Source organism: Erithacus rubecula (genome assembly GCF_903797595.1).
Source record: "Erithacus rubecula genome assembly, chromosome: 11".
Taxonomy (NCBI): Eukaryota; Metazoa; Chordata; class Aves; order Passeriformes; family Muscicapidae; genus Erithacus; species Erithacus rubecula.
Window position 1 is genome coordinate 889,246 of NC_136663.1, and position 27,379 is coordinate 916,624.

General features: G+C 48.8%; 1 protein-coding gene across 1 annotated transcript; it reads left to right on the forward strand.

The window, feature by feature from the left end:
* Nucleotides 1–65: 65 nt before the first annotated feature.
* Nucleotides 66–26,277, forward strand: GMPS (guanine monophosphate synthase). The gene is made up of 16 exons (XM_079315144.1): nt 66–236; nt 4,851–5,032; nt 9,209–9,323; nt 10,346–10,443; nt 11,373–11,476; nt 12,118–12,311; nt 13,749–13,914; nt 15,661–15,812; nt 16,165–16,338; nt 18,241–18,346; nt 18,868–18,983; nt 19,762–19,887; nt 20,411–20,526; nt 21,830–21,960; nt 23,418–23,590; nt 25,743–26,277. The coding sequence occupies exons 1-16, from the start codon at nt 210–212 to the stop codon at nt 25,842–25,844; spliced, it is 2,082 nt and encodes a 693-aa protein (XP_079171270.1). The 5' UTR covers nt 66–209; the 3' UTR covers nt 25,845–26,277.
* Nucleotides 26,278–27,379: the final 1,102 nt, after the last annotated feature.

Below are 27,379 nucleotides of genomic sequence, written 5' to 3' on the forward strand. Positions count from 1 at the left end.
CCCGAAGCCCGGCGGGGAGCCGAGCCGAGCCGTGCGCGGGGCTGTCCCCGCCGTGTCCCCGCCGTGTCCCCATCCCGCCCCGCCCTGACCCCGCCGCTCCTCCCCTTCCGCCGGAGCGGCCGTGCCGCGGCTCCTCCTCCCGCGGGCGGCATTAGCTCATCGCGGCCGCGGCTCCTCGCGGCCCTTTCTTCGCGCTGCCCGCCGCCCCCATGGCCCTGTGCAACGGGGACACCAAGGTCAGTGCTGCGCCCGGGGGGTGCGGGGCTTCGGCCCGGTTCAGCTCGGCTCGGTTCGGCGCTGCCCGCCCGGGCACATGGCGGGGCCCCGCGGCCCGGGCGGGGAACGGCACCGGGGGAAAACGGGGACCGCCCGCGCCCGCAGCCGCAGCGCTAATTCATTAATTAACTGATTAATTCCCCTGCGTGCGGCCTGTGCCGCTGTGTGCCCGCTGCCAGCCGGGCCGGTTCGGTTCGGTTCGTCGGGCGGAGCTCCCCGCCAGCCCTGGCCCCGTGTCCCGCTGCGGCGACAGCGGCACGGCGCGCACGTGTCCGCGTGGCACACGGGGCTCGGAGCGAGCCGTGCGCTTTGGCAACTCGCAGCTCTTTCTGATAATGCAGCTCCTCAGCCGAGCCCCGAGCCGCTGCTCTACGCCGCTAAACACCTTCTCCGGTTTCTTCATCTAGCTTGCCAAAACTGTGACTGTGCTCGGGTTTGACTGCTCGCTCGGTCCCTCTCTAAGTTTTCTGACACGCTGTTCCTTGGCCGTGCTCACAACCTGTACTCCTCTCCTCCCTTGTTCTCGGCTCTTTATCTAGTTTGCAAGAAGCTGTGAAGGGGTTTTTGAGTGCTCGGTTCGTCCTTGATCAAGTTTTCTGGCACGCTGTTCCTGGCCGGGGCTGCTCCTGCGGGTTGAGTTCTCCCTGTCAGTGGGGATGGGGAGGGAGCTCACGGCTCCTCCTGCACGAGTGGGAGCGGGTTCTGTAGGGACCGGCTCCCAGCATGAGACTCGTGTCTGTTAAAATTCCCCTGATATAATAATTTGGGGGGTTCTTGTCTCGGTTTTGGGGATGGCCTGGGTTTGAGGGAGCTACATTCCTGTTATATTTGGAAATATGAGTGAGCATTCTTAGACCTGCCGAATTTTAATACCACAGGGAAACAATTAAATCCTTGTAAAACCTGTGTCGGCTTGAAAGTGCGAGATCAAGGCTCCTGGTTTAGGCTTGTCCTGGGTTCCTGGTGTGGGTGAAAGCTCAGGGCTGAGGGCTCAGACAGAGGAGCTGCTGCCACTTCCCAGTGCTCCAGGATGGGACTGGTCTGCATGGAAATGTAGTTTCTAAATCACATTAATGACCAACCTGCGAGCATGTGGGTGTGTGAAAAGCTGAAAAATCCCCTGATTCTGCACAAGTGGGCTGTTAGGAGCCTGCACACTCAGTTTAAGGCACTAGACAGGTCGGTGAGGAACAGGATTTGTGGTGTGCTTGGCTGGTAGCCCAAGCCTGGTTCCAGTTCTCCTGCCTCAGCTCACTGGAGAACTCGGAATTATTTGGTTTTGACACCAGAAGAGCAGCAGTGACGGAAGGTTTTTGTCCCAGTGTTACCATGGCTGAATGAGGCTGACCCTCGGTGTGGCAGCACAGCTGGGGTGACCAGAGCTCAGATGGGACCCTGGTGCCATGTCTCGGGTCAGTGGCATTCAGGGTACCTGTGATTTGAATTACCTGAATTGACACTTTCTTCTCTCTTCTGCACAAGTTTTTAGTCCTGCTCATGGTGCCTGGACTGCCTGGGACAGGTGTCAGAGCACCTTCCACAGGAGTCTCAAAACCTGCAAGTTCTCCAGGTTTTTGTGAGATTAGACCAGAAGACAAGGAGCTCTGGTTCTCCCTGTACTGAGAGGAAAAAGAGCTTTCATTAGGGGCTGTTCGGCCCCCAGCAGGAAGAGGTGCTGGCTCCCTACACCCCATCCACCCCTGCAGGAGCTGTCTGCTGTCCTCTAAATCTCTCTGCTGGCACCCCTGTGGTGTACAGAGCTCAGCTGCACACCACCAGCAGCTGTTCCTTTTGGCATTTCATCAAATGAAGTTTCCCATGGTAAATTTAGGGTTAAAACCCCTACCCTTGGAACTGTGCCTTTCAGTAAGTAAAGCCAGATCCTGTGATGACTTTTCTGCCTTTTTTTCCCTTTTTGCCTGTGGTTTATGGTGGTGTGTGTTGGGCTCTTAGTCCTGAACCCCCTCACCTGCCTGGTTATTTCAGAGGAGTCTGGATTGCTGTGCTGCTTCTGCTGGAGTCTGAGGGAGGTGCTGGTTCAGGACACAGCTGCTGATGCTGATTTAACTGTGCTTCTCCAGCTACTCCTCATGTAACTTCAGGCTCTTCCTGTTGTCACACTTCTGTCTCCCCCACAGATGTTGCTGATGCCTCCATTAACCACATCTGCCTGCCCAAAACATCCGGGGTAGGGCTCTGAAAGCCAGATTTATTTATTGGGTGTAGATGCTTGGCTGTCAGTCCAGCTGAGCTGACACCAACACTAACTTCTGTTGAGTCTTTTTTTTGTTTTGTTTTGTTTTTTGTGAGAGGGCTGCAGAGTTGTGTCCCTAAATGACACAACCTACTGCTCTGAAACAATTAAAGTCTGAAATAAAGAACATAGCACTAGCAAGGAATAGTGTTTTTCCCAAAGATGGGCTCAGGAAAGAATAAGGATGTTGGTGTGTCTTGCAAGAGGTGCTAATATTGAAATTGCCAGGTGAAAATGCCCAGAATCACTGTAAAAGTGATTCCCTCCCTGCCCTGGAAGGGAGGACAGTTCTGTGGCTCTGCCTCACTGGGGGTGTGAAGGGGTCAGTGCTGCTAAAGTCTGCTCTCCTCCAAAACATGCACTTTTAAATTGTGTAACCCAGGACTAAAAGTCATTAAGAGCTCCCCATCAGGCAACTTGTCTGCCTGCTGAAGGACAAAAATTAAATATCTGATTTTAGCCTGGATTTAGGCTTTTGAGGGATTTAGCACTAATTTTTTTTCCTCCCACTTATGTTTTAATTAAGATAAAACCTCTTCCAGCTGGTGTGAACTTTGGAAGTTTCCAGTGTGTTTGCTGGGAGGTTGTGTCCCAGCAGGACAATGCTCTCAGGTGAATTCCTGCCCCAGGTGGAAATGCTTGAGCAGCAGTGATGGGAACACAGGTTCTGCTGCCTGGTCCAAACCAGCAGAACAACCTGCCCTCAGTAAAACTTGAAATGGAGCTCCAAGGAGTTTGGAGGCAGCTTTGCCAAAATAAAACCCTTGCCACTTTGTGCATTAACAAGGAAACAGGGTAAGATTTAAGTTAGGGGGAGAACACCCTAAGAGAATTCAATTCAATTCTTTAGGCAGCACATTTTTGGTGTTGGCTGCTGATTCTTCCTTGGAGCTGCTCTGATAAGGACACTTCCATGGAATAGCTGCTTCTTCTCATTTATTTTTTTTTTTAATGAAAAAACTTGGCCTTGTGTTTTTTAGCACTCTTTCAGATTTAGCCAAAGTTGGCTAAGGAAGTTCAGACGTGAGGGGCTCAGAGGGAATCACTGCTTTGTTCTGAGGTGCAATCTGCTCAAATGCTGCACTCAAAATGTTGGTTTTTGGGTTTTTTTTTACTCATTTAGCAGCAACATTTGTTCTCAATTTCCCCTTTTTATCCTCTCCAGGAGGTAATGTCAAGTGAAGTTCAGCATATGAGACAGCGTGACAGGGGAAAAAACATTTTTTTGTTGGATTTTTGTGCTGTTTTGCCTGAGAAAAAGGCCAATGCTCATGGGCTGTGCTGGGCTTCGTGTGGAACTGGAAAATGCAAAAAGATGGAGTGGCTGCAGATGGTGATCAGGGCATATGAGCTCTTGCTTGTGGAAAGCTCTGCCTTCATTAGATCATTAGCATTTTCTTTCCCTAATTTGTGCCCTGTTTGGTTTGGGGGATGTTGTCTTTGCTTGGGGTGGATGTTCTGTGCTGGTTCCAGCACCCTTATCTTGCCTGTGCCTTAACTGGTCCTTATAACCATCATGATTTTTTTCTTTTATTTCTTTTTAAATTTTTTTTTTTTTGTCATTTTGAAGTTTCTTGGCCGGCCTTTATCATTCTTATCATAAATTAGCATAGCTAATTAGCAAAGCCTTGCACATGCTAGCTGTTGAAGAGCCCTGGCTTAGTCAGTGGGCTGTCAGAGGAGGGTTGGTGAAGCAGCTGGGGGTGCTGGGGTCCCATCCCTGAGGGGTCCCAGTAATGTGTGGGGTGGCTCTCAGGGTTTGGGGTGCTGGTCACCACGGGTCAGTGGTGCCCGTGGGGGTGGGTTGGGTGGGCAGCTGGCAGAGGGCTTGTCCAGCCTCGTGTCCTGGTGATCCTGCGGGGTTTGAGAGTGTGGGGGACTCAGTGGGATCTCTAATGTGGGTGCCATTGATCCCCTGGGATCTCTGACATGGGTGATGGTGATTCCATGGGATTTCTGGTATGGGTGACTGCAGGATCCCCAGCATGGGGTTCAGTGATTCCCTGGGATCTCTGACATGGATATGGGTGATTCCCTGGGATCCCTGACGCGGGTACGGGTGATTCCCTGGGATCCCTGACGGGGTACGGGTGATTCCCTGGGATCCCTGACGCGGGTACGGGTGATTCCCTGGGATCCCTGACACGGGTACGGGTGATTCCCTGGGATCCCTGACACGGGTACGGGTGTCTCCGTGCATTCCTGACGTGGGTGCTGTGGATTCCCTGGGATCCCTGACGGGGTACGGGTGATTCCCTGGGATCCCTGACGGGGTACGGGTGTCCCCCGCGCCCCTGACGCGCTGCCGTGCCCTTGGCAGCCCGAGAACGCGGCGGCGGAGCTCAAGGATGGGCAGCAGCACTACGAGGGCGCCGTGGTGATCCTGGACGCGGGCGCGCAGTACGGCAAGGTGATCGACCGGCGAGTGCGCGAGCTCTTCGTGCAGTCCGAGATCTTCCCGCTGGAGACGCCGGCCTTCGCCATCCGCGAGCAGGGATTCCGGTACGGGCTGAGCCTCCTGGCTCTGCAGCGGGCTCAGGGCACCGGGGCTGGCTGTGCTCTGCTGGGTGTTCAATGTTAAATCTTACCTGGGGCTCAGGGCACCGGGGCTGGGCTGTGCTCTGCTGGGTGTTCAATGTTACCTGGGGCTCAGGGCACCGGGGCTGGGCTGTGCTCTGCTGGGTGTTCAATGTTACCTGGGGCTCAGGGCACCGGGGCTGGCTGTGCTCTGCTGGGTGTTCAATGTTACCTGGGGCTCAGGGCACCGGGGCTGGCTGTGCTCTGCTGGGTGTTCAATGTTACCTGGGGCTCAGGGCACCGGGGCTGGGCTGTGCTCTGCTGGGTGTTCAATGTTAAATCTTACCTGGGGCTCAGGGCACCGGGGCTGAGCTGTGCTCTGCTGGGTGTTCAATGTTACCTGGGGCTCAGGGCACTGGGGCTGGCTGTGCTCTGCTGGGTGTTCAATGTTACCTGGGGCTCAGGGCACTGGGGCTGGCTGTGCTCTGCTGGGTGTTCAATGTTACCTGGGGCTCAGGGCACCGGGGCTGGGCTGTGCTCTGCTGGGTGTTCAATGTTAAATCTTACCTGGGGGTCAGGGCACTGGGGCTGGGCTGTGCTCTGCTGGCACTTGGATGGATATTAAATGTTAAATCTTACCTGGGGCTCAGGGCACCGGGGCTGGGCTGTGCTCTGCTCGGTGTTAAATGCTAAATCTTACCTGGGGCTCAGGGCATCAGGGCTGAGCTGTGCTCTGCTGGCACTTGGATGGATATTAAATGTTAAATCTTACCTGGGGCTCAGGGCACCAGGGGCTGAGCTGTGCTCTGCTGGCACTTGGCTGGGTGTTAAATCTTACCTGGTGTACAGAGAGTTTTGCAGCACTTCTAGCTGCTGGAAGGGAGCAAAATGGAACTGGACTGAGCTTTAAACAGTTAAATAAAGAGATAACACTAATATTATTTGTACTTTTGACTTAATAACTAAGCACTTGTGACTTGCAGTGCTGCACTGACTGTCCAGCCAAAAACTGTTACTTGAAACTAGGAAGAAGGAACAGAAAAGGAAGATGGGGTGACACTTAAGAGCTTCCAATTTGTCTCATACCTATCACTATGTTCTGAAAACCTTAAATTCCAAGCCCTTCACCATGTAAAATTGCACACTTTTGTTCTAATTGCACACTCTTGACTTTAACTCCATCACTCAAATTTGGAAGCCTCAAATCAAAACAGTGTTCTCCTGGGGGTCAGTGTCAGGAAGCACAGAAAGTTTAAAACTCCAGGTTTTTGGGTTCCAGCACTCCCCTTCTCCTGGGCAGAGCCCTGGTGCCAGTGGTGTCAGTGATTCTGCCTGAGCATGTTGCAGCAATGAGCAGAGAGGACTCTTCATGCAGGAAAAGCCAAATCTGTATTCTCAAAGCTCTTATTGATAGGAAATATCAGCAGGCACTGTTAGACCTCACTGGCAACAATCCACTGAGTTTATTGGTCAGTAAATGGCCAGGGTGTTTGTCTGTGAAATCCCTCTATTTTGGGTTAGTTTACATATTTTCTTGACTGATTCCCATGGGACAGTTTTCTTGTTTTTTACAGGGACAGACTGTTTTTCTCTACAAGAATAGTTTATTGTGCATTTTAAATATCTGCCAAAATGTAGATGATTTTTGCTGTTTTACCTGTTGAATTTTTTGTGGGCTTCTAAAAATTTCTTTTTAAAGCTAACTAGTTTGTGGTAAATCATGCCAGATGTTTCTGGGAAACAACTAAAAAAAATCCCTGTAGTTGACAATATCACTCATTGTTTGCAGCCAAGAAAGGTCTCAAAATTACTGCTTTGTACATTAATTTTTCATGTTTTGTTAGGCTTTTTAGGATATACATCTCTTCTGTGGGTGGAGAATAAATACCCTGAAGTCTACAAATCACCAAAGATTTGTACTTACTTGTCAGTTTGGTACAAATCCAGAAATCAGTGCATGTGGGATTTTGGCTGAGCTCTGTAACAGATAAGACAGTGCTGCAGAAGTGCATTTTTCCAATCAATGATAATTAGTGAAGTTGATACAGGTTTGCAGCAGGGAGAACTTCAGAACAGATGAAAGCTCTTCAGAGTATTGGGATTAGAGCTGTAGGACCTGTGATGGCAAATAGCTGCAGTGTAAAATGTGGCAGAGCCTCTTCCTGCAGGTCACTGCTCCAGGCTGGGGTGGAGGTTCCAGGTCACCCAGGCTGGTCAGTAACTGTGTCCACAAACCTGTTTGTGTCCAGTGCTGCTCAGTCAACAGTCCCAGCAGGTCAGCAGCTGTGCTGACTGTGGGGTTTGTGGTTTTCCTGCAGGGTTTTGGTGCATGGTCCATGTCCTGGAACAGTCAGGTCCCTGTGTTTCATGGAATGGGCTGAGGAGCTGCACCTGGGGCTGTGCTCAGCTCTGAGATGGGCAGCAACAGACAGTGTTCTCCTAAATCACATTTTTACATGTTGTGTTTAAAGCCAGCTCCTCAACATTCAGAACACTTTAGTGACAAGTGTCACCTAAATGTGCATGAACATGAGCATTTCCCACAAGGTCCTGGCTCTGGGTTTAGTCTGGGCTCTGGGTTTAGTCTGGGCTCTGGCAGGAGTCCTGACCTTGTTGTATCCATGCACACATTTTCCCCTGGGTGTTTTTGTGCATCCTGTGCTGCTTCTGGCTTCTGTACAGCTGAGAAAATGCAATTCCTCCTCTCAGCCTCAACTCACTTTTTTTACTTCAATACTTGGGCGCACTGCAAACCTCTCTGTATTACATCACATTTCAATTGGTATGAAAAAACCCCAGGTTTTTAAGACTCTGCTTTTTGACTAGAATAGTGTATAACTGTTGTGATTTGTCATAAGAATATTCCATCTATAGGTGTGGCTGTATTCCTTTAATTCCTTCCTAGAGCCCAAGGGAACAGCTGGAGCTTTGTCAGGGGAAGTTTGGGCTGGATGTTAGGAGAAGGTTTTTCCCCAGAGGATGGGCACAGCCCCAGGGCTGCCAGAGCTCCAGGAACACATTCTGTGATCCTAATTAATATTAAATAGCATTCTGTACATCTGGCACTTGAGCAAATGCTTCTGTGCATGGAGTGATTTGGAGCAGTGACACCAGCAGCCGTGCAGAGAGTTCAGATTCAGGAAATGCACCCTGTGTCCAGGCTGGGCAGAAGTGCCTGTGCAAGAACAGCAGGGAGGAGCTTTCAGGATGGTTCTGTGTGAAAGCACAGCCACATCAGCTGTGCTGGCCCCAGAGCTGGCCTGGACACCCCAGCAGGCAGGGCAGCTCCATCCCTCCTGGGCTGCAGGGGCTGCAGTGCCCTTGGCCCTCTTTGTGCTGCTGCCTGTTGCTGCTGCCCAGAGCCAGGAGAACTCTGCTCTCAGCACAATTATTAGATACATTTCATCCCGTTCATGCAACTTGTGTCTCCTTTAATTTTTTTGTTTCTGGCTCGGGAGGAGTTTGGTGTTCTCTGTGAAACAAACAGTTCTGAGTCCAAGGTCTGGTCCTGGGCTAAAGCCAGAAGTGTTGCCCAACTGGTGCTTCTGCAGTTCATGGTCTTGTAAATCGTTATGGTTTGCAAAAAGCCTCTCTTCCCCTTTGAGATGGTTTAATTTTCTTTTATAGTGTGAAATATTAATTCCAAACTCTACATGATCCCGTGTATTGTGCTTGTAATTCTCAATTTGTTGCTAATGCCATGTCTGCATAACCAGAATGGATGAAGGGATTTTTTTTTCTAGTAGATTTAGGAGTTAGGGAGTGGTTTTTTTGGCTGTGGGTCTCCTCCAGATGTCACAGATTTCCTAAATTGTGTGTATATATGTATATAAAAATGGATATCTTGGTGCTAATACTCTGCCCTTGTCCCAGCCATCCTGCTTCTCTCATAGCTGATAGTTGGCTATGAGGAATTTAAAATACTGGCACTTTTTATGAGGGTTTATATTTGACTTTGTTTAAACTGGGGAAATCCCTCCCTGAAAACCTGCTGGGTTTGACAGCAAAAATCAAGCTGCATGTTATGATATCTGTGTTAAAATGTTTGTTAGAAAGTAGCAGCTCTAAGAGTGGTATGAAACAGTGCTAATGCTTAAAGTAAATAGATTTCAAGGTAACCAGTATATTTGTATTAATGATTTCCTCATGTTGTGTCTGCAGAGCCATCATCATATCTGGAGGACCAAACTCTGTGTATGCAGAAGATGCACCATGGTTCGACCCAGCCATATTCACAATAGGAAAACCAGTGCTTGGGATCTGCTATGGGATGCAGGTGCTGTTGGGAGATAAAACTGAGTCCTTGGCCTTGGGGAGCATCTGCAGCAGCCAGTCCAGCTGTTAAATCTGATTGTCCACAGCCAGCTGAGCTGGAGGAGCTGCTTTGCAAACAGAGGCAGTGCCACAGGAGCAGCCCCTGATAACCTGAGTTATCAACCTTTGTGTTCCTCTCTCAGCTCTGCCTTGTCTTGTCATGGCCTTTAAGTGAAGGAGGGCAGATTTGGATTGGAGATTGGGGAGAAATTCCTCCTTGGAAGGGTGGGGAGACCCTGGATCCCTGGCAGTGCCCAAGGCCAGGTTGGACACTGGGGCTTGGAGCACCCTGGGACAGTGGGAGGTGTCCCTGCCATGGCAGGGGTGGCACTGGATGGACTGTAAAGTCCTTTCCAACCCAAACCAGTCTGGGATCAGTTGCATAAATGGCTTTGCTGCAGTGCTGTGGATTGAGTTCCACACTCTGTTTTTGTCAGAGTGGACACAGCCTGTCAGTCAGTCATTAATTCTGCTGGAATGAGAAGGGCACCTCTCCTGGAACAGAGTGGAGCAGTGTCTCAGCAAGAACTCCCTCACAGCAAAAGAAATAACCCCTCCTTACCTTTGGATTGCTGGTGATCCTGCAGGGATCTGGTAGATCTCAGCTGAGCAAAACAAAATTCAGGGAGACAAGGGATGCTTTAGGTGCATGACTTGGGCTCGTGCATCTTGTTTTTTTCCCAGGGTTAGTCACAAAATAGAGCTAAGGGAATAAATTCAGGTTTTTGTACTGGTTTGCAGGGCAGCTGTTTCTGAGGGAAGGAGCTGCACACTATGGGATATAGATGATTGTGCAGATAATCAGTACCTGTGGGTACTGCCCCCAGCTGTGCTGGCAGAGGGGAACAGCACAGAGCAGGGATTCATTCTGAAGGGAATTCTTTGCAGAACAGCAGGAATGTGCTGAGGTGCTGCCAGTCCTGGGAGGTTTGGAGTGGTGCAGCCTCTGGGGGGTTTCTCATGTTGTCTCCTTTGGCTCTGCAGATGATGAACAAGGTGTTTGGAGGCACAGTGCACAAGAAGAGTGTTCGGGAGGATGGAGTGTTCAGCATCACCCTGGACAACACCTGCTCACTCTTCAGGTGCTCACACATTTCCACCTATCAGAGCAGTATCAGTCTGGGAAACTGTGTCTGGATCAGAGGAAGGTTACTTTTTTTAAAAAAGAGTGAAATTAGCTGATAATTTCTAATAAAACTTCTGCAAGTGTGGTCACAAATAAGCAGGTTACTCATTGACACACATACTTAGGGATAACTTTGCAGTTGGCTCTAAAAAAGCAGGTTTATTTGCTGGGAATATTGTATAAACTCCTTATTTCAGTCTTCATTGAGACACTGTAAGTGCACCACGATCTGAGAATATTTGAGTTAAGCTCTGTCTCCTGCAGTGCACTGCTTTTGTATTTGTTGGTGCCCGTTCAGTTTTGGAAAGGGCACAGAAAATCCAAACCCATTCCTCTTCTACCTTCCTTTAAAACGGCTCTGTGATGTTTTATAAACCAGAATTAGATTTCTTGGTAATGTTGATGGTTTTCAAGTTCCCTGTAGAAAGTCTGACAGTTTACTCATCCCTGGTGTTCCAGATTTATTATCTTCCTTCTGTGGGGCTCCTGCAGAACTGTCTGATGGCCCAAATTGTCCTGGAAACACAGTTTTGAAAAATAAAATTTCACTTTGTTGAACTAAAAAGCAAGACTGCCAGTATCCTGGTTGACTGCAGATGGCTCCCATGTCCAAGAGGGGACTTCAGGGTGTTGATAAGGAGAAAGCCACAAACCCTTCAGCATTCAGATCAGTTCCTCTTGCAGGAGGGCTCTGTTGGACAGACTTGGGCAGCTCCCAAGGGCTGCAGGTGGATGTTGCTGGGAAGGAAATCCTGCAGACATTTCCAGTGTCCTGGTCTATGGAGATGTTCTCCTGTTGGAATCCCTCAGGACATCTCTTGGAAAGAAAGGGAGCTATGTCTTTGTTCTTTCTTGAGCTGATTCTAGTTTTTAATCCTGGTGTAGGGGCCTTCAGAAGGAAGAGCTCGTGCTCCTCACTCATGGAGATAGTGTGGATAAAGTAGCTGATGGATTCAAAGTGGTGGCACAGTCTGGGAACATCATAGCAGGTATTTATTTTATCCTGAATTTGTCTTCTGATAATGTTAGGTAAAGTAAAGAATTATGGCAGACTGGACTTAGAAACAAATGGCAACAGAGTAATAGCTCTTGTTATTTAATTGCCAAATAAATAAAGTGTTTTAAACAATTTCTGGTGTGTGTTTATATGTCGAGCTGTCATGATAATAAAGAAATAGACCTTAAAAGGAATGCTCCTGATTTAAATGTGGTTGAAGTTGGCATTAATTATGTAGTTTATATCATTTAAAAGCATCCATGTATTGTTTATCTTAGAAATAAAACATCTGAGCCCTTAAGGCAGGGGAGAGGGAGACCTGTGCAGTGCCAGAGGGGTTTGGGTTGTGCTCTGGAACAGTACAAGCCAAGCACTGTTTAATTATTAAAGCTTTATTAACTTGTTACTGTATTTAATATTGCATGAATGTTCAACTGAGCAAGAGTAATGTAGGTGCTGAAAGCAGGGCTTGAACATCACAGAGAATGTCACAGGAAATTTGGCACCTTAGAATTTGGGGTTTGAAAGCCACTGGAGTTACCAAATCCCAAAGAGCCACTTTGTGCCTCGTGCTTGACTTGGGTGTGTGCCTTCAGTTCCAGTTCTTCATTTTTGCTCTGTTGTGTGTCCCAGGCATAGCAAATGAGTCCAAGAAGCTGTATGGAGCACAGTTCCACCCCGAGGTGAGCCTCACAGTGAACGGGAAGATGATCCTGAAGAATTTCCTGTACGACATCGCGGGCTGCCCCGGCACCTTCACCGTGCAGAACAGGGAGCTGCAGTGCATCCAGGACATCAAGGACAGAGTGGGCTCCTCCAAGGTCCTGGTGAGTGCCTCAGAGCTCATCTGCACACACACTGGGGTAACTGCACCACTTAGACAGTGGCTTGTCTTCTTTTTCTGCTGTCTTCACTCAGAGTCAGGATAAAAACACAAAGGAGATGAATTTTCTCATGTTTGGGCTTGGTTGTTTATTAAATCTTATCTAAAGTACAGAGAGTTCTGCAACACGTGTAGCTGCCAGCTAAAAGTGAACAAAATGGAGATGAATTTAGCTAGTTACAAGGTCTTTTAAAGCTAAACAGTCCAATAAAGAACTCAGACCTATATTATACTTTTGACCTGTGACCTGTAGTGCAGCACTAACTATCCAACCTGAAAGCATGAAGAGGACAGAGACAACACCCAAAATCCTCTCTCTTGTCTCATACTTATTACTATATTCTAAAACTTTCTAATTCCAAACCCTTCACTGTATGAAATCACACACTCCTATTTAACTGCACACCTGTGACTTTAACTCCATCACTCCCCTTTCCCTGGTGGTTGCTGCTGACCCACTATAGGGCTGACCCACTATAGGGCTGACCCACTATAGGGCTTTTTCCCCCTTTCCCTGGCAGGTGCTGCTGACCCTCTGTGGGGTTTTTTCCACTTTCCCCTTTTCCTGGCAGGTTCTGCTCAGTGAAGGTGTGGACTCCACGGTGTTCCCCATACCCAGCTCACACTGTGGGTTTTTCCCCTTTTTCCCTTTTTCTCCTTTCTGTCAGGTTCTCCTCAGTGGAGGTGTGGACTCCACGGTGTGCACATTACCCCATACCCAGCTCACACTGTGGGTTTTTTCCCCTTTTTCCCTTTTTCAGGGTCTCCTCAGTGGAGGTGTGGACTCCACGGTGTGCACATTTCCTCATACCCAGCTCACACTGTGGGTTTTTCCCCTTTTTCCCTTTTCCCCTTTTTCAGGTTCTCCTCAGTGGAGGTGTGGACTCCATGGTGTGCACATTGCCCCATACCCAGCTCACACTGTGGGTTTTTTCCCCTTTTTCAGGTTCTCCTCAGTGGAGGTGTGGACTCCACGGTGTGCACATTTCCCCATACCCAGCTCACACTGTGGGTTTTTCCCCTTTTCCCCTTTTTCAGGTTCTCCTCAGTGGAGGTGTGGACTCCATGGTGTGCACATTGCCCCATACCCAGCTCACACTGTGGGTTTTTTCCCCTTTTTCAGGTTCTCCTCAGTGGAGGTGTGGACTCCATTGTGTTCCCCATACCCAGCTCATACTGTGGGTTTTTTCCCCTTTTTCAGGTTCTCCTCAGTGGAGGTGTGGACTCCACGGTGTGCACATTGCCCCATACCCAGCTCACACTGTGGGTTTTTTCCCCTTTTTCCCCTTTTTCAGGTTCTCCTCAGTGGAGGTGTGGACTCCATTGTGTTCCCCATACCCAGCTCACACTGTGGTTTTTTCCCCTTTTTCCCCTTTTTCAGGTTCTCCTCAGTGGAGGTGTGGACTCCACGGTGTGCACGGCGCTGCTGAACCGCGCGCTGAACCGCGAGCAGGTCATGGCCGTGCACATCGACAACGGCTTCATGCGCAAGAGGGAGAGCCAGGCCGTGGAGGAGGCCCTCAAGAAGCTGGGCATCCAGGTGAAAGGTACCTCACTGCTGCCCCTGCTCCTTATGGCATTTGGGTGCTGGTGCTTGTGGTGGTTTGCCCAAAATCCACCCTCAGGCCTGTTGTTCCGGTGTTCTTTCCAAAATCTGCCCTCAGGCCTGGTGCTTGTGGTGGTTTTCCCACCATCTGCCCTCAGGGCTGATGGTTGTGGTGGTTTTCCCAAAATTCACCCTCGGGCCTGGTGGTTGTGGTGTTTTTTCCAAAATCTGCCCTCATGCCTGATGGTTCTGGTGGTTTTCCCAAAATTCACCCTCAGGCCTGGTGGTTGTGGTGTTTTTTCCAAAATCTGCCCTCATGCCTGATGGTTCTGGTGGTTTTCCCAAAATTCACCCTCAGCTCTGGTGGTTGTGGTGTTTTTTCCAAAATCTGCCCTCATGCCTGATGGTTCTGGTGGTTTTCCCAAAATTCACCCTCGGGCCTGGTGGTTCTGGTGGTTTTCCCAAAATTTACCCTCGGGCCTGATGGTTGTGGTGGTTTTCCCAAACTCCACCCTCAGGATTGATGTTTATGGTGGTTTTCCCAAAATTCACCCTCAACTCTGGTGGTTCTGGTGGTTTTCCCAAAATTCACCCTCAGGGCTGATGGTTCTGGTGGTTTTCCCAAACTCCACCCTCAGGGCTGATGGTTCTGGTGTTTTTTTCCAAAATTCACCCTCAGGACTGATGTTTATGGTGGTTTTCCCAAACTCCACCCTCAGGGCTGATGGTTCTGGTGGTTTTCCCAAACTCCACCCTCAGGCCTGATGGTTGTGGTGGTTTTCCCAAAATTCACCCTCAGCTCTGGTGGTTGTGTGGTTTTCCCAAAATGATTTCTTGCTTTGAAAGGTGCATTTTAATGGTTTTGGAGTGACTTTTTGAGAACAAGGTGTTGGTTGGTCAAAGGCTGACTCAGTGGTCTGGGAAGTCTTTTCCATCCTTTGTGGTTCTGTGAAGGAATTAACTGAGAGAGCAGGGGGTGCCCAGATGTGGCTGAGCAGGGGGTGCCCAGATGTGGCTGAGCAGGGGGTGCCCTCAAGATAATAAATATAATAAATTCTGGGAATCTGTGCCTTGTCCAGGGTCTGTCTGTGTTCTGCTCAGGCAGTGTGGCACTGGCTGAAGTGTCTCCAGCTTTATTCTAAACACATTTTTCTACATTTATTTTTACTTTTTTTTTTTTTTTTTAAGTGGAAAATCCATGTCTTATTCTTGCACTCTGTGGAGCAATAAACTTGGATTCTGGCAGGCAGCCAAATTGAGGGAATCCCTTTGCTGCAAATGCTCCTTCTGTAGGTCAGGGTGTTCAGTGCTGGTAGGAGATGCCAGAGAGCCTCCCAGCTGATCTCTGGGTTGGGAGCCTCTCTAAATTAAGAGGTATAATGTAGCATGAGTAAACAGTGCATCATTTAATTTTGGTTGCAGAAAGGCCTTGGGGAAACACTGTCCTGTAAACTATTTAAAGCAAGTAAATTATAGGCTAAGAGGGAAGCAAGAACTGGACTTGCATGTGGTTGCCTAATCTCACAATATGGAAGAAGTAATAGGTTAATAGAAATAAAAGGCTTTTGTTGAAATTAATTTTTGAGGTATTGAGCAGCCCTATTCCGTGCAGTTAACAGTCAAAGGAAATTATTTTTAATTTTCGTTGTTTTTTTTTTTTAAAGCAATAAAGTGCAACTTTGGTTTTGCAACCTGCTTGAAAATCTTTTTTTGTAAAAACAATAAAAATCTCTGTGATTTCCTGCAGTGGTGAATGCAGCCCATTCATTCTATAATGGCACAACAACTCTGCCCATCTCAGATGAGGACAGAACTCCACGTAAAAGAATTAGCAAGACCTTAAATATGACTACAAGTCCTGAAGAAAAGAGAAAAATTATCGGTGACACCTTTGTTAAGGTATTGTTTATTTGTTGTTGGGCTGAAGTTTTTAAATGTTGTGGGTGCATCTTTTACTGTTTAATCAGAGGCACTGGTGCTTGTATGAGCTGTGGGTCACCCCAAAAGCCTTTGGGAAGTGACAGGGAGAATATTTAACAGATGTTCCTGTACTCTGGAGACATTTTTGCCATTTTCTGTTGACCAAAAGCTGGGGTTGCAGGAATGTTTCAGCAGTGGGACAGTGGCATTTAGTTTGCTGATCATTTGTGCTTTTGCAGCTCCCTTGGGTCAGACAATTCATTCATTCTTCCCGAGAGCTTTGACAGCCCCAGAAGTGCTGAAACTCTTCCTTTCTGTGCCCACCCTGCAGATTGCCAACGAGGTCATCGGGGAGATGAACCTGAAACCCGAGGAGGTTTTCCTGGCCCAGGGCACCCTCAGGCCTGACCTGATTGAGAGTGCTTCCCTGGTGGCCAGTGGCAAGGCTGAGGTGATCAAAACCCACCACAACGACACCGAGCTGATCCGCAAACTGCGCGAGGAGGTAACGGCAGCGTGTGCCTGGGGCCAGACTGAGAGAGCCAACCTGGGCACAGAGAGCCAGAGCTGGGCACAGAGAGCCAGAGCTGGGCACAGAGAGCCAGAGCTGGGCACAGAGAGCCAGAGCTGGGCACAGAGAGCCAGAGCTGGGCACAGAGAGCCAGAGCTGGGCACAGAGAGCCAGAGCTGGGCACACAGAGCCAAAACTGCCCTGCCACAGACTGACAGAGCCAGAGCTGGGCACACAGAGCCAGAGCTGGGCACACAGAGCCAAAACTGCCCTGCCACAGACTGACAGAGCCAGAGCTGGGCACACAGAGCCAGAGCTGGGCACACAGAGCCAGAGCTGGGCACACAGAGCCAAACTCGGCACACAGAGCCAGAGCTGGGCACACAGAGCCAAAACTGCCCTGCCACAGACTGACAGAGCCAGAGCTGGGCACACAGAGCCAAAACTGCCCTGCCACAGACTGACAGAGCCAGAGCTGGGCACACAGAGCCAGAGCTGGGCACACAGAGACAAAACTGCCCTGCCACAGACTGACACAGAGCCAGAGCTGGGCACACAGAGACAAAACTGCCCTGCCACAGACTGACAGAGCCAGAGCTGGGCACACAGAGCCAGAGCTGGGCACACAGAGCCAGAGCTGGGCACACAGAGCCAGAGCTGGGCACACAGAGCCAGAGCTGGGCACACAGAGACAAAACTGCCCTGCCACGGACTGACAGAGCCAGAGCTGGGCACACAGAGACAAAACTGCCCTGCCACAGACTGACAGAGCCAGAGCTGGGCACACAGAGCCAGAGCTGGGCACACAGAGCCAAACTGGGCACACAGAGCCAAAACTGCCCTGCCACAGACTGACACAGAGCCAGAGCTGGGCACACAGAGACAAAACTGCCCTGCCACAGACTGACACAGAGCCAGAGCTGGGCACACAGAGCCAGAGCTGGGCACACAGAGCCAGAGCTGGGCACACAGAGACAAAACTGCCCTGCCACAGACTGACAGAGCCAAACTGGGCACACAGAGCCAGAACTGCTCTGCCACAGACTGAGTGCACAGCCAGAACTGGGCACACAGAGCCAAAAACTGCTCTGCCACAAACTGAGCACACACAGCCAAAAACTGCTCTGCCACAGACTGAGCACAAAGCCAAAAACTCCTCTGCTGCCTGTGCCACAAACTGAGCACCCACAGCCAAAAACTCTCCTGCTGGTGTGGCTACCACTGACAGGGCCCTGCTGTGCCCTGGGACCCTGCTGTAATCTGTAATTTATTGCATTTCTTTTGTTGCCACGGGTCTGTTTAGCCAAAGTCCAGAAAAGCTTTTTCAGCACAGCTCTTTAGTGTTGGCATGTGCAGCAAAGGTGGGACATTGCCTGGTTTGATTTTCTGGCATTGAATGGTGAGTTCTCTGCCTGTGTTATATTCTAAGAAAGGACAGCACAGGAGAGACCTCACCCAGCAATCTGGTGCAAGGTGCTCTGTTGCCACCAGCTCTGAGAACTAACAGTCCCCATTTCTAATATTGCTAATATTTCTAATCCCTGCACAAAGTGTTTTGGGGCTGGTTTGAACATCCAGCAGAGACAAGAAAGGTCAGAATTCATGCAGGCAGGGCCAGCTTGGCCTTACAGCTCTGTCTGCTCTGCTGGAGCCACAGATTCTTCTGGCACAAGCTGGGACTTCCTGGTCTCACCCTCTGTCCTGCAGCTGCTCTACAAAGCCCACATTCACATGGAATTTCTTTCCAGTGTTTATGGAATCATTGGCACTGATGCTGTGAGGTCAGGCCAGTTTGGGTGCCAGAACCTAAACATTTGAGGCTTTTTGTTTGGATATGTGAGCTGGAGCATAAAATGCTTTTTTTTTTTTTTTTTTTTTTTTAATTTTCTTTTTCAGGGTAAAGTAATAGAACCACTGAAAGATTTTCACAAAGATGAAGTAAGAGTGCTGGGAAGAGAGCTTGGTCTTCCTGAAGAGCTGGTTTCCAGGCATCCCTTCCCAGGTATGGAGCTGGTGGATCACAGCAGTGTTCCTCAGCAGATCCAGAATAACTGTAGCAAAACTGATCTTTAAACACACAAAAAATCTATTCAGCCTTTTACTTAACCACAGTCTTTCAGGAAAAGATGACTTGGGAGCAGCTTGATAAGTACATATAATGTTTTATAATTGAGCCTTTGTTTGGCCCTGGTGGGAGAAGCCAAAGGAGGAGTTCAGTAGGTGCAGTGAGCTCTGCCTGAGCTGCCACGTGGCTCTGACCTGGAATAATGGCCTGGCTCTGCCTTTCCAAGGGGCATGGGTTGCCTTCAAACTAAATGCTCAGCATTTCTAACACGAGTTCTCCACTAGAAAACAGCAAAGTCAATAATTGTGGATTGGTTTATTTTTGTCCTGAAGGGTGTTAGGACAGCTAAGCTTAGACACAGTGGCAGAATACACAAAGACTGATCATTCTCCACATTTTCAGGTTAAAATCAGCTCCTTGTTATTTGGTGCACAATTTTTTTCAATGTTGCTTTGCAGGTCCTGGCCTAGCAATCAGAGTGATCTGTGCTGAGGAGCCTTATGTGTGCAAAGACTTCCCAGAAACCAACAACATCCTGAAAATAGTGGCAGATTTTTCTGCAAGTGTGAAGAAGGTAAGGAAATCCTGAATTTTAATTTTGAGTGTTGGTTCTGTAGTGACCTGCAGTGAGGTTTATCTGCTGAGAGGTTAAAAGGACTGGTTTGTGCTCCTCAAGAATTGCTGCCTCCAAGCTCAGCTGAAGCTGTTCAGTGGAATTTTTACTGCTGGGACTGGTACAAGTGTTGAACCATTTCTGGAAAATGGAACTTTATTTACCTTTCAAACAACAAACAAATTCTGTTGTGTTAAACTTTGTGCAGATGAGCTCACATAGTGTCAAGAAAAGATCTTCCCTCCATGGAAGAGTTGTATAATTTTAGGTTTGCACACCCCAGAAATCACTGGGTGTGTAAATGCAAGTGCAGGAGCTGGTGCTGGCCAGGTGCCCTGATCCAAAACCTGGAATTCTGAGTGGGTGATGTTTGACTCCCACACCTCCTGACTGTGCTAACCTTTGTGGTGGCTGTCAGTCACTGCAGGGGTCTGCTCTGAGGTGTGAGTTCAAAACAACTGCCAGAACCTTTTTGGTAAATCCTGAAGGGCAGGGATTTCAGCCTGCCTTTCCTTTACAAGACAAGGAATTCTGATGCCATAAAATGCAGAGTAATCCCAGAAAAGTGCATTTGCTAATGTTTAATTGTCAGATGAGAGGCACCTTTTAAATAGTTGCAAGGGGTAAATGTAGACTAAAACAGTTACTTAAATAGCAATTTTACTTGTGCTGTGCAAGCTGTGTTTGGGGGCTGGGAGCTTTATTTAATCCCAGTTTGTTGCTCTGCCTCCTTGGGCAGCCCCACACGTTGCTGCAGAGGGTGAAGGCGTGCACGAGTGAGGAGGACCAGGAGAAGCTGATGCAGATCACAAGCCTACATTCACTGAATGCCTTCTTGCTACCAATCAAAACTGTGGGAGTGCAGGTACAGCCCTGTTTTGTGCTTTATTTTCTTTTTCTGCCAGAGTGGGGATTGAATGCTCCAGATGGTACTTCTTGTTTGGACTCAGATGTTTATTAATTCTTGTCTATATTACAGTGAGTTCTACAGCACTTCAAGCTGATGGAGACCCATCTCTCTCTCTCCAATGCCTTTTAAGGGCAAACTGTCCAGTTAAAAAAAGCCACCAAAATTATTTTTACTTTTAACCCAATAACCAACCACCTGTGGCCTACAATGCAGAATTTTCTACCCAGTCACACCATATCACCTAAACCCTGTGAAGAAGGACAAGCCTCCACCCTAAAACCTCCATCTTGCTTTCTACATACGAGCGTGAATATTTCCTTTTCCACCTCTGTCTCTCACTCTGTATTTTCTCACCTGCTCAGTCTCTCAGTGTCACCAGCTCAGTGTGTGCTGAATGTTTTCCCAAACTGTGCTGCAGGAAGGGCTGTGAGTGGCCCTGGCAGCAGGGCTCACTCAGGGTGGCTGCTCTGCTCCCCAGGGTGACTGTCGCTCGTACAGCTACGTCTGTGGCATCTCCAGTAAAGATTCTCCCCACTGGGAGTCCCTGATGTTCCTTGCCAGGCTCATACCCCGCATGTGTCACAACATCAACAGGTGAGCCCTGACCTGCCTTTGGTTTTAATTGCACAGCTCATAGATGGGAGTTGAGCAGGTGCAAACATTGCCCTGTTTAATCTGGGGTGGGATATTTTTGCACGTTGGACAGGTGTATCATGCAGAGGTCACAAACACACAATAAATCAAAATATGGATTTATTTCCAGCTTGAAAAGAAATTGCTGGCCTATATCCTTGGATTAGGCAGCATTCACTATAATTTATGCAAATCTCTCCTGAAGGCTCCAGCCTGGTGCTGAGCTGTGATGTGCTGCAGTTTGGTTTGCCTTTGTGTCAGGAAGGGATTTGTGTGGGGCTGTCAGTTCTGGTGGCACAGGGAGGGCTCCAAAGCTGAGCAGTTTGATCTTAATTGAGCTCTCTGAGGATACATTTTCTACCTACCCCAGTCCATAACTTTTCCAGCAGCTGAAGGTGCTTAGACACGAAATCAGCTCTGGGGAATTATACCCTCCTTGCCTGGCTGTGGGATTTCTGCCAAAACTGCTTAGAATTGCTGATAGCAAAACTTCATCTTCTCACATAAGTGACACCTCCTGCCAGAGCTTTTACTCTGAAAGGTGAGACCTGGAATTGCAAGGTACCTGTTTAAATTAACTGCAGAGGGGACACAAGAAGGCTAAATCAGGATTGCCTGTGCAGTTCTGGAGTATGTAAAAAAAATGAAAATAAAAGCCAGTTTCTGGCTTTAGAGCACTGGTGATTTCTTGAAGCTCTGCTGGGTTTAACTCAGCCCTGCTGAACATCCCACAGTGCTGGTGGCTCTGCTGTCCCTGCAGGCTCTGCTGCTGTTCCAGGGACACTGAGGAGGGCACTGGCACAGCTGATCTCCTGCCCAGCTGTGCTCACAGACTTTGTGTTCCAAACAAATCCCCACAGTGCAAACTGGCATGTCTGTGCTTTGGATTTTAGGCAAGGATTGCTGGTTTGTGGCTGCAGCCTCAGAGCTGCTGTGAGCACCTTGTGGTGAATCCATGCACGAGGCTCCTCAACTGCTGCTTGTTCTGCAGCAGCTGAAATGCAAGGAATGAAATTAAAAACATAAAGTTGATGTGACTGCTTGGAATTCAGAAGATGTTTTGTTGCAGATGTACTTCTGTAGATTTCTAACATTGCAATTAGCACCCTTTGTTAACAATAAGGTGCAGCATTTAATGGAGGTTTGGGTGGTTTATGGTTCAACATTGTAAGCAGAATAAAACACCACACTGTGCCTAGCTGTGCTTTCTCCCTGTGGCTCTGCAGGAGCAGGTTGGGTGCATCTGGTTTGTTCTGTGTTGCAGAGTGGTGTATGTGTTTGGCCCCCCTGTCAAGGAGCCCCCCACGGATGTCACCCCCACCTTCCTGACCACAGGAGTCCTCAGCACTTTACGTCAAGCTGACTTTGAGGCTCACAACATTCTCAGGGAGTCTGGTAGGTGCTCCTCCTCCTCCCAGGGGTCACAGCTGTGTTTCCAGATCCCTGCAATGGCTGCAGTCAGAGTGGTGCTGTCAAAACCTGCAGGAAAATATCTCCAGAAAAGTGATCAGTTAGTGGAATGATAATGAAAAGCTGATAGCTAAAGGCCAGGAATTAATTTTAGGGGGTTTGGGAGACTGATTTGCTTCTAACACATCACAAAGCTCAAAGCTGTGGTGTTCCACTGTCAGGCAACTCAGTCACCCAAATCCCTTCTCTTTGCTGATTTCAGTGTTCATCTGAGGTGAAGAAAGTTGACATAATTTTTAAATGCTGCTTCTGGGGAAAGCCAAGTTCTTCATGAGCATGATGCTCACAGCCTGTGGTGGTTTCAGACTTCTTAACTTGAAGTCAAAGCTGCAACCCCAGCCCTGCAGGGTCCCCTGGATGTGCTGCACAGGCAGAGCCTGGGAATAAATAGTTCTGAGGTTCAGCCTCTTTAGTTTTTTACTTAATTACCTTTGGAGATGTGATCTGTGTGGGAAGCACTGCATCAGCCCTGCCTGTATTTGGTATAAATCAAGTTACAAGGGATCCCTCTCTTTGAGGATCCATGCTCAGTTTGCAGAGGAGCAGAATTTGTGCAGAATTAACCTCAGAAGGCTGAGATAACACTGTTGGCTGTGTTGGTAAAGCTGTAGCTGTGTCTTGCTAACTTTTGGTGACACTTGGCTTTGTGTGAATGAATTGCTCCTAAAAATAAGCCTGGAGTTGTGGTTTAGGGTAAAAACCTCCCTGTGCAGCAGCTCAGGCCAGGGCTGGCAGTGTGAGCTCCACCTTTCCTCATTGCAGCAGGGAAATTGGGGAGCTGTGCATTGCCTGTCAGAAGGAGGTGTTGTAAAATCAGTGATTTTGTGTGATTGTTTGGAGTTGCCTGCCCACCACCAGCCAGAGACACTGGAGAGCTTTCTCCTGAGTGTTGCAAAGAATATTTCAAAGGTTCATTTGGGAGCATCTCTTTATTGGGCTTGATGTGGGGACTGACAAAACTCCATGGTTTTATGTTATTTGGGAAGGGAAGTGACTCTTCAACCGATGCACAGTGAATTAGAGGGATAACAGAGATTAGCTGGGATTTTTCTGCATGCCTGCTAAGGCTGAGGATCATCTCAAGTGGCAATTTATAGACTCTCAGAATGGCTTGGGTTGGAAGGGACATTATCATCTGTTCTAGTCCTTGGGGACAATTTCCACTTATCCCAGGCTGCTCCTAGCCCTGTTCCTTGGGCACTCCAGGGGTCCTTCCAGGGATCCTTCCAGGGATCCAGGGGCAGGCACAGCTGCTCCCAGTGCTGGTTTGCAGCTGTGGCAGCAGAGGGAGCAGATCCCACAGGATGCAGGAGCAGCTGCTGCTCTGGAGCTGGAAGCAGAGGTGGGAATGTGCAGCTAACAGCCCTGTGTGTGTGCTGCAGGCTATGCTGGGAAGATCAGCCAGATGCCAATCATCCTGACCCCGCTGCACTTCGACAGGGACCCCCTGCAGAAGCAGCCCTCGTGCCAGAGGTCCGTGGTCATCAGGCCCTTCATCACCAGCGACTTCATGACGGGCGTGGCCGCCACGCCGGGCAGCGAGGTGCCCGAGGAGGTCAGGGCTGCCAGCCACTCTCTGTCACTCTGAAATGTTCTAACAGTGAGAGCTCTGCACTCACCAGTGCTGTGTCTCCAGGTGCCTGAGGAGGTCAGGGCTGCCAGCCACTCTCTGTGTCACCCTCTGAAATGTTCTAACAGTGAGAGCTCTGCACTCACCAGTGCTGTGTCTCCAGGTGCCCGAGGAGGTCAGGGCTGCCAGCCACTCTCTGTGTCATTCTCTGAAATATTCTAACAGTGAGAGCTCTGCACTCACCAGTGCTGTGTCTCCAGGTGCCCGAGGAGGTCAGGGCTGCCAGCCACTCTCTGTCACTCTGAAATGTTCTAACAGTGAGAGCTCTGCACTCACCAGTGCTGTGTCTCCAGGTGCCTGAGGAGGTCAGGGCTGCCAGCCACTCTCTGTCACTCTGAAATATTCTAACAGTGAGAGCTCTGCACTCACCAGTGCTGAGTCTCCAGGTGCCCGAGGAGGTCAGGGCTGCCAGCCACTCTCTGTGTCATTCTCTGAAATGTTCTAACAGTGAGAGCTCTGCACTCACCAGTGCTGAGTCTCACTCTATTTTGCCTTCTCTCAGAGGTGGGGTTAACAAAAGCACGATGGAAATGGATTTTCTCCTGTTTGGGTTGGGTTGTTTATTAAATCTTATCTAAAGTACAGAGTGTTTAACAGCTCATCCAACCACCTGCTAGAAGCAAGGGGAAAATGGAGCAAGATCCAGCTGCTGCAAGGTCTCCTGAAGCTGGACAGTCCAATGGAGAATTATACTTTTAACCTAATATCTAAATCCTCATGACCCTCAGTGTGACACTGACTGACTAACCAGAAACTGCTGCCTGAAACCATGAAGAAGGAAGATGAACACCAAAAAGAGACCACACTCAAAATTCTCTATATTGACCCATACCTATTACTATACTTTAAAAACTTTAAACCTTTCACCATATGAAAGCACCTCTATTTCATTATAGACCAGTGATTTAAATTTCAAGTATTAATAAATTAATTAACCATGACAACTAATAATTTAACAAAACTAAAACAAGCCCTCCAATCATCCTTCCTCATCTCAATTCCCCCTCACCACCTTTTTTACTCTTTTATAAATAATCATTAGAAAGAATACTGTGGTGGTTTTGGGGGAAAACAAAACAAAAAAAGCCAACCCTAACAAAATGAGGGGCTGGCAGATGGGTATGATAGACTTGAAGGATTTCCAGCAGTGCTGAGCCAATTAAAGAAGGAAGAATAACCCAGGCATTCCTGGGATTTGGAATTAATTTTGGCATCAGTAATTGGAAATTTCCTGGCATTAGGAATTGCCTTTGTTTGGCACTCCTGCTTTTACAGGGGCTTGCAGTTTAACATCTCAGTGTCCTATTTGCTTTTTAGGTCACTACAAGGACTCAGCAGTCAGGTTCAAGCTTTTCTTTTTTTTTTTTTCTTTTTTTTTTTTTTTTTTAATGGGAAACTTTATCCATGTCCAGTCAAGTATTTTGTCCCTCTGGGAATGCACTGTAGGAATAGAACTGACCTTTTATTTTAGACACACTTTAGGAGCATTGCTTAGTGATTGTATTTAGCTGAAGTCCTCTACTTTAAGGCAGCCTATCCATGAAAAGAAAAATTCAGGTTGCCATGTGAACTATCCCGTTGTGTAAAATAAGGATTCATTTGATCTCAGTGTTTGTGTTTAAAAACAACCAAACACCACAAAACCCACCCCTAAACAAAAACCCTGCATTCCTCAAGATGAAAAATGGTCACTTTAAGGCTAGGTGGTAGTGTGGTGACTAAATAATATAGAGGTTATAGAGAATAACCATATTTATGAGGTAATAATAGTGTTTTTCTGTACAGAGCAATGCACTGTTAATTTGTGCTTGCACTATAAACAGCGTGTCATGTAAGTGCTGTTGGGAACTGGGCCCATCAAATACTCCTGTGACATGGGTTACATGAGCTCTGGGAGATGGCTCTGATGGGGACCAGGGCTTTTCTTGCAGCTGATTTTATTTTGTGCCTGGTGCCAGCGTGCTGCTAGCAGCAGGCTCTTCCCTGTGTCCACAGCAGTTTGCCCTCAGGCTTTTCTGGGGTGGTTTTCAGGTCTGTTCACAGAGTTTTTCTGACACTGTGTTTGCCCTGCCCACAGGTTGTGTTGAAGATGGTGGCAGAGATCAAGAAGATCCCTGGCATCTCTCGGGTGATGTACGACTTGACATCGAAGCCGCCGGGAACCACGGAGTGGGAGTAACGAACTGTTCCCATCCAGGTGCTGTGTGCAGTCCAAACCATATCAGAAACCATTCCCAGTGTTGACATGCAGTACTGTGAAAGAGTGACTGGAGCTGCCACATGGCATCAGATTCCTCTCCTGGAGCATCATCCTGCAGTTCAGAGCTGTGCTGGGGATGGGAGCGGCAGGGGCTGAGGACTGTACGGGTAAATGACGGTGGCACTGCTGCCAGGCCAGGCCCCTCTGCTTTGCCTTTGTCCCCCAGCTCCCCCCCATCTTCTGTTACCTGTCATTTGGGTGTCTCTTTGTTTTTGTACACTGTGGAAAAAGAGACAGTTTATTTACTTCTACCAAAAGCATTGTTACAGCCCAACCATGTAAGAGGAGTTAATTCTTTGTGACCAACCGCTTTGGGACGGATTTATTATGAATAAATATTTTGCCAAATGGAGTAGTGGGTACTGTTGAGTCGTGGAGTGGCTGTGTATGTTCTGTGCCCCTGTCCTGTGCTCTGCAGTGAGGGTGAGCAGTGCTGACCTCTCCTGGCACTGCTGTGTCCGTGTGTCTGTCCCTGCTGGGGCACAGCAGAGCTCCCAGCTCCTGCCCGTGCCTGGCAGTGCTCTGGGATGGCAGAAGGGCAAACCTGGCATGCAGCAGGGAAAGCTGCAGCAGAGCTCCTGGCTCTGTGCCCCCTGTGTGCCCCCAGCACTGCCCCTGTGCTTCCCTTGTACTTGAGGGCAGTTGATTTTCCACACGTTTGCTCTGATGGGTTTTTTGGGGTGTGTTGTGCTTAGCTCCATCTGTAAGACCATTCTAGGTGTTAGTGTGGAGTCCTGGCTCAGGGTGAGCTCCCCACCCTGCAGCCCCTCCTGTCACTCGTGTTCTGCTGTTGGTAGTGAAGCAATAATTGGAGGTGGTTACTGGGCAGGAGCTCTGATATTCTGAGGCAAAGCCATTTCCATCCACCTGAGACTCCTGTCCCAGGACAGGAACAGCTGGATTCCCACCTGAGCAGGTTGTGGATGCTGCTGGGTCACCCCCACTGGGGCACCTGGAACATGATCAGGCTCTTCCCTCTTAGCCCTGGTTTTTCAGTTTGAGCAGCTGTGTTTTGTTCAGCTGTGAGATCACTCTAGTGTTATGGGGTAAAATACCTGGTTTAAACTGTTCAGTGACATGGAGTGTTTCATGGCTGTAGCTGCTCTCTGCCCCTGCCTGCATCTGTGAACTGGAATAATACTGGGAGTGTTTGCTCTATATTTCTGCTCACACGTGTTTTCCTCTTCTAACATTCCCTGCCCACACGTTATGGAAATGGGGTTTGGAAATTTCTGCTCCTAGCAAATGGCCAACTGGTGTAAATGTATTTTTTTTTGCCTGTGTCACTGAGGGATGTTTTTCATGAGGGGGAGGAGGTGGCATGTCCCAGCCGTGGGGCTGCTGGGGACATGGGGGTGCAGGAATTGGGGCTGGGGGCTCTGCCCCCCTCCAGCCCTGCTCCAGGAGAGCTCTGAGGTGGGCAAATCCAGCTGAACTGATAACTCAGTCACCTC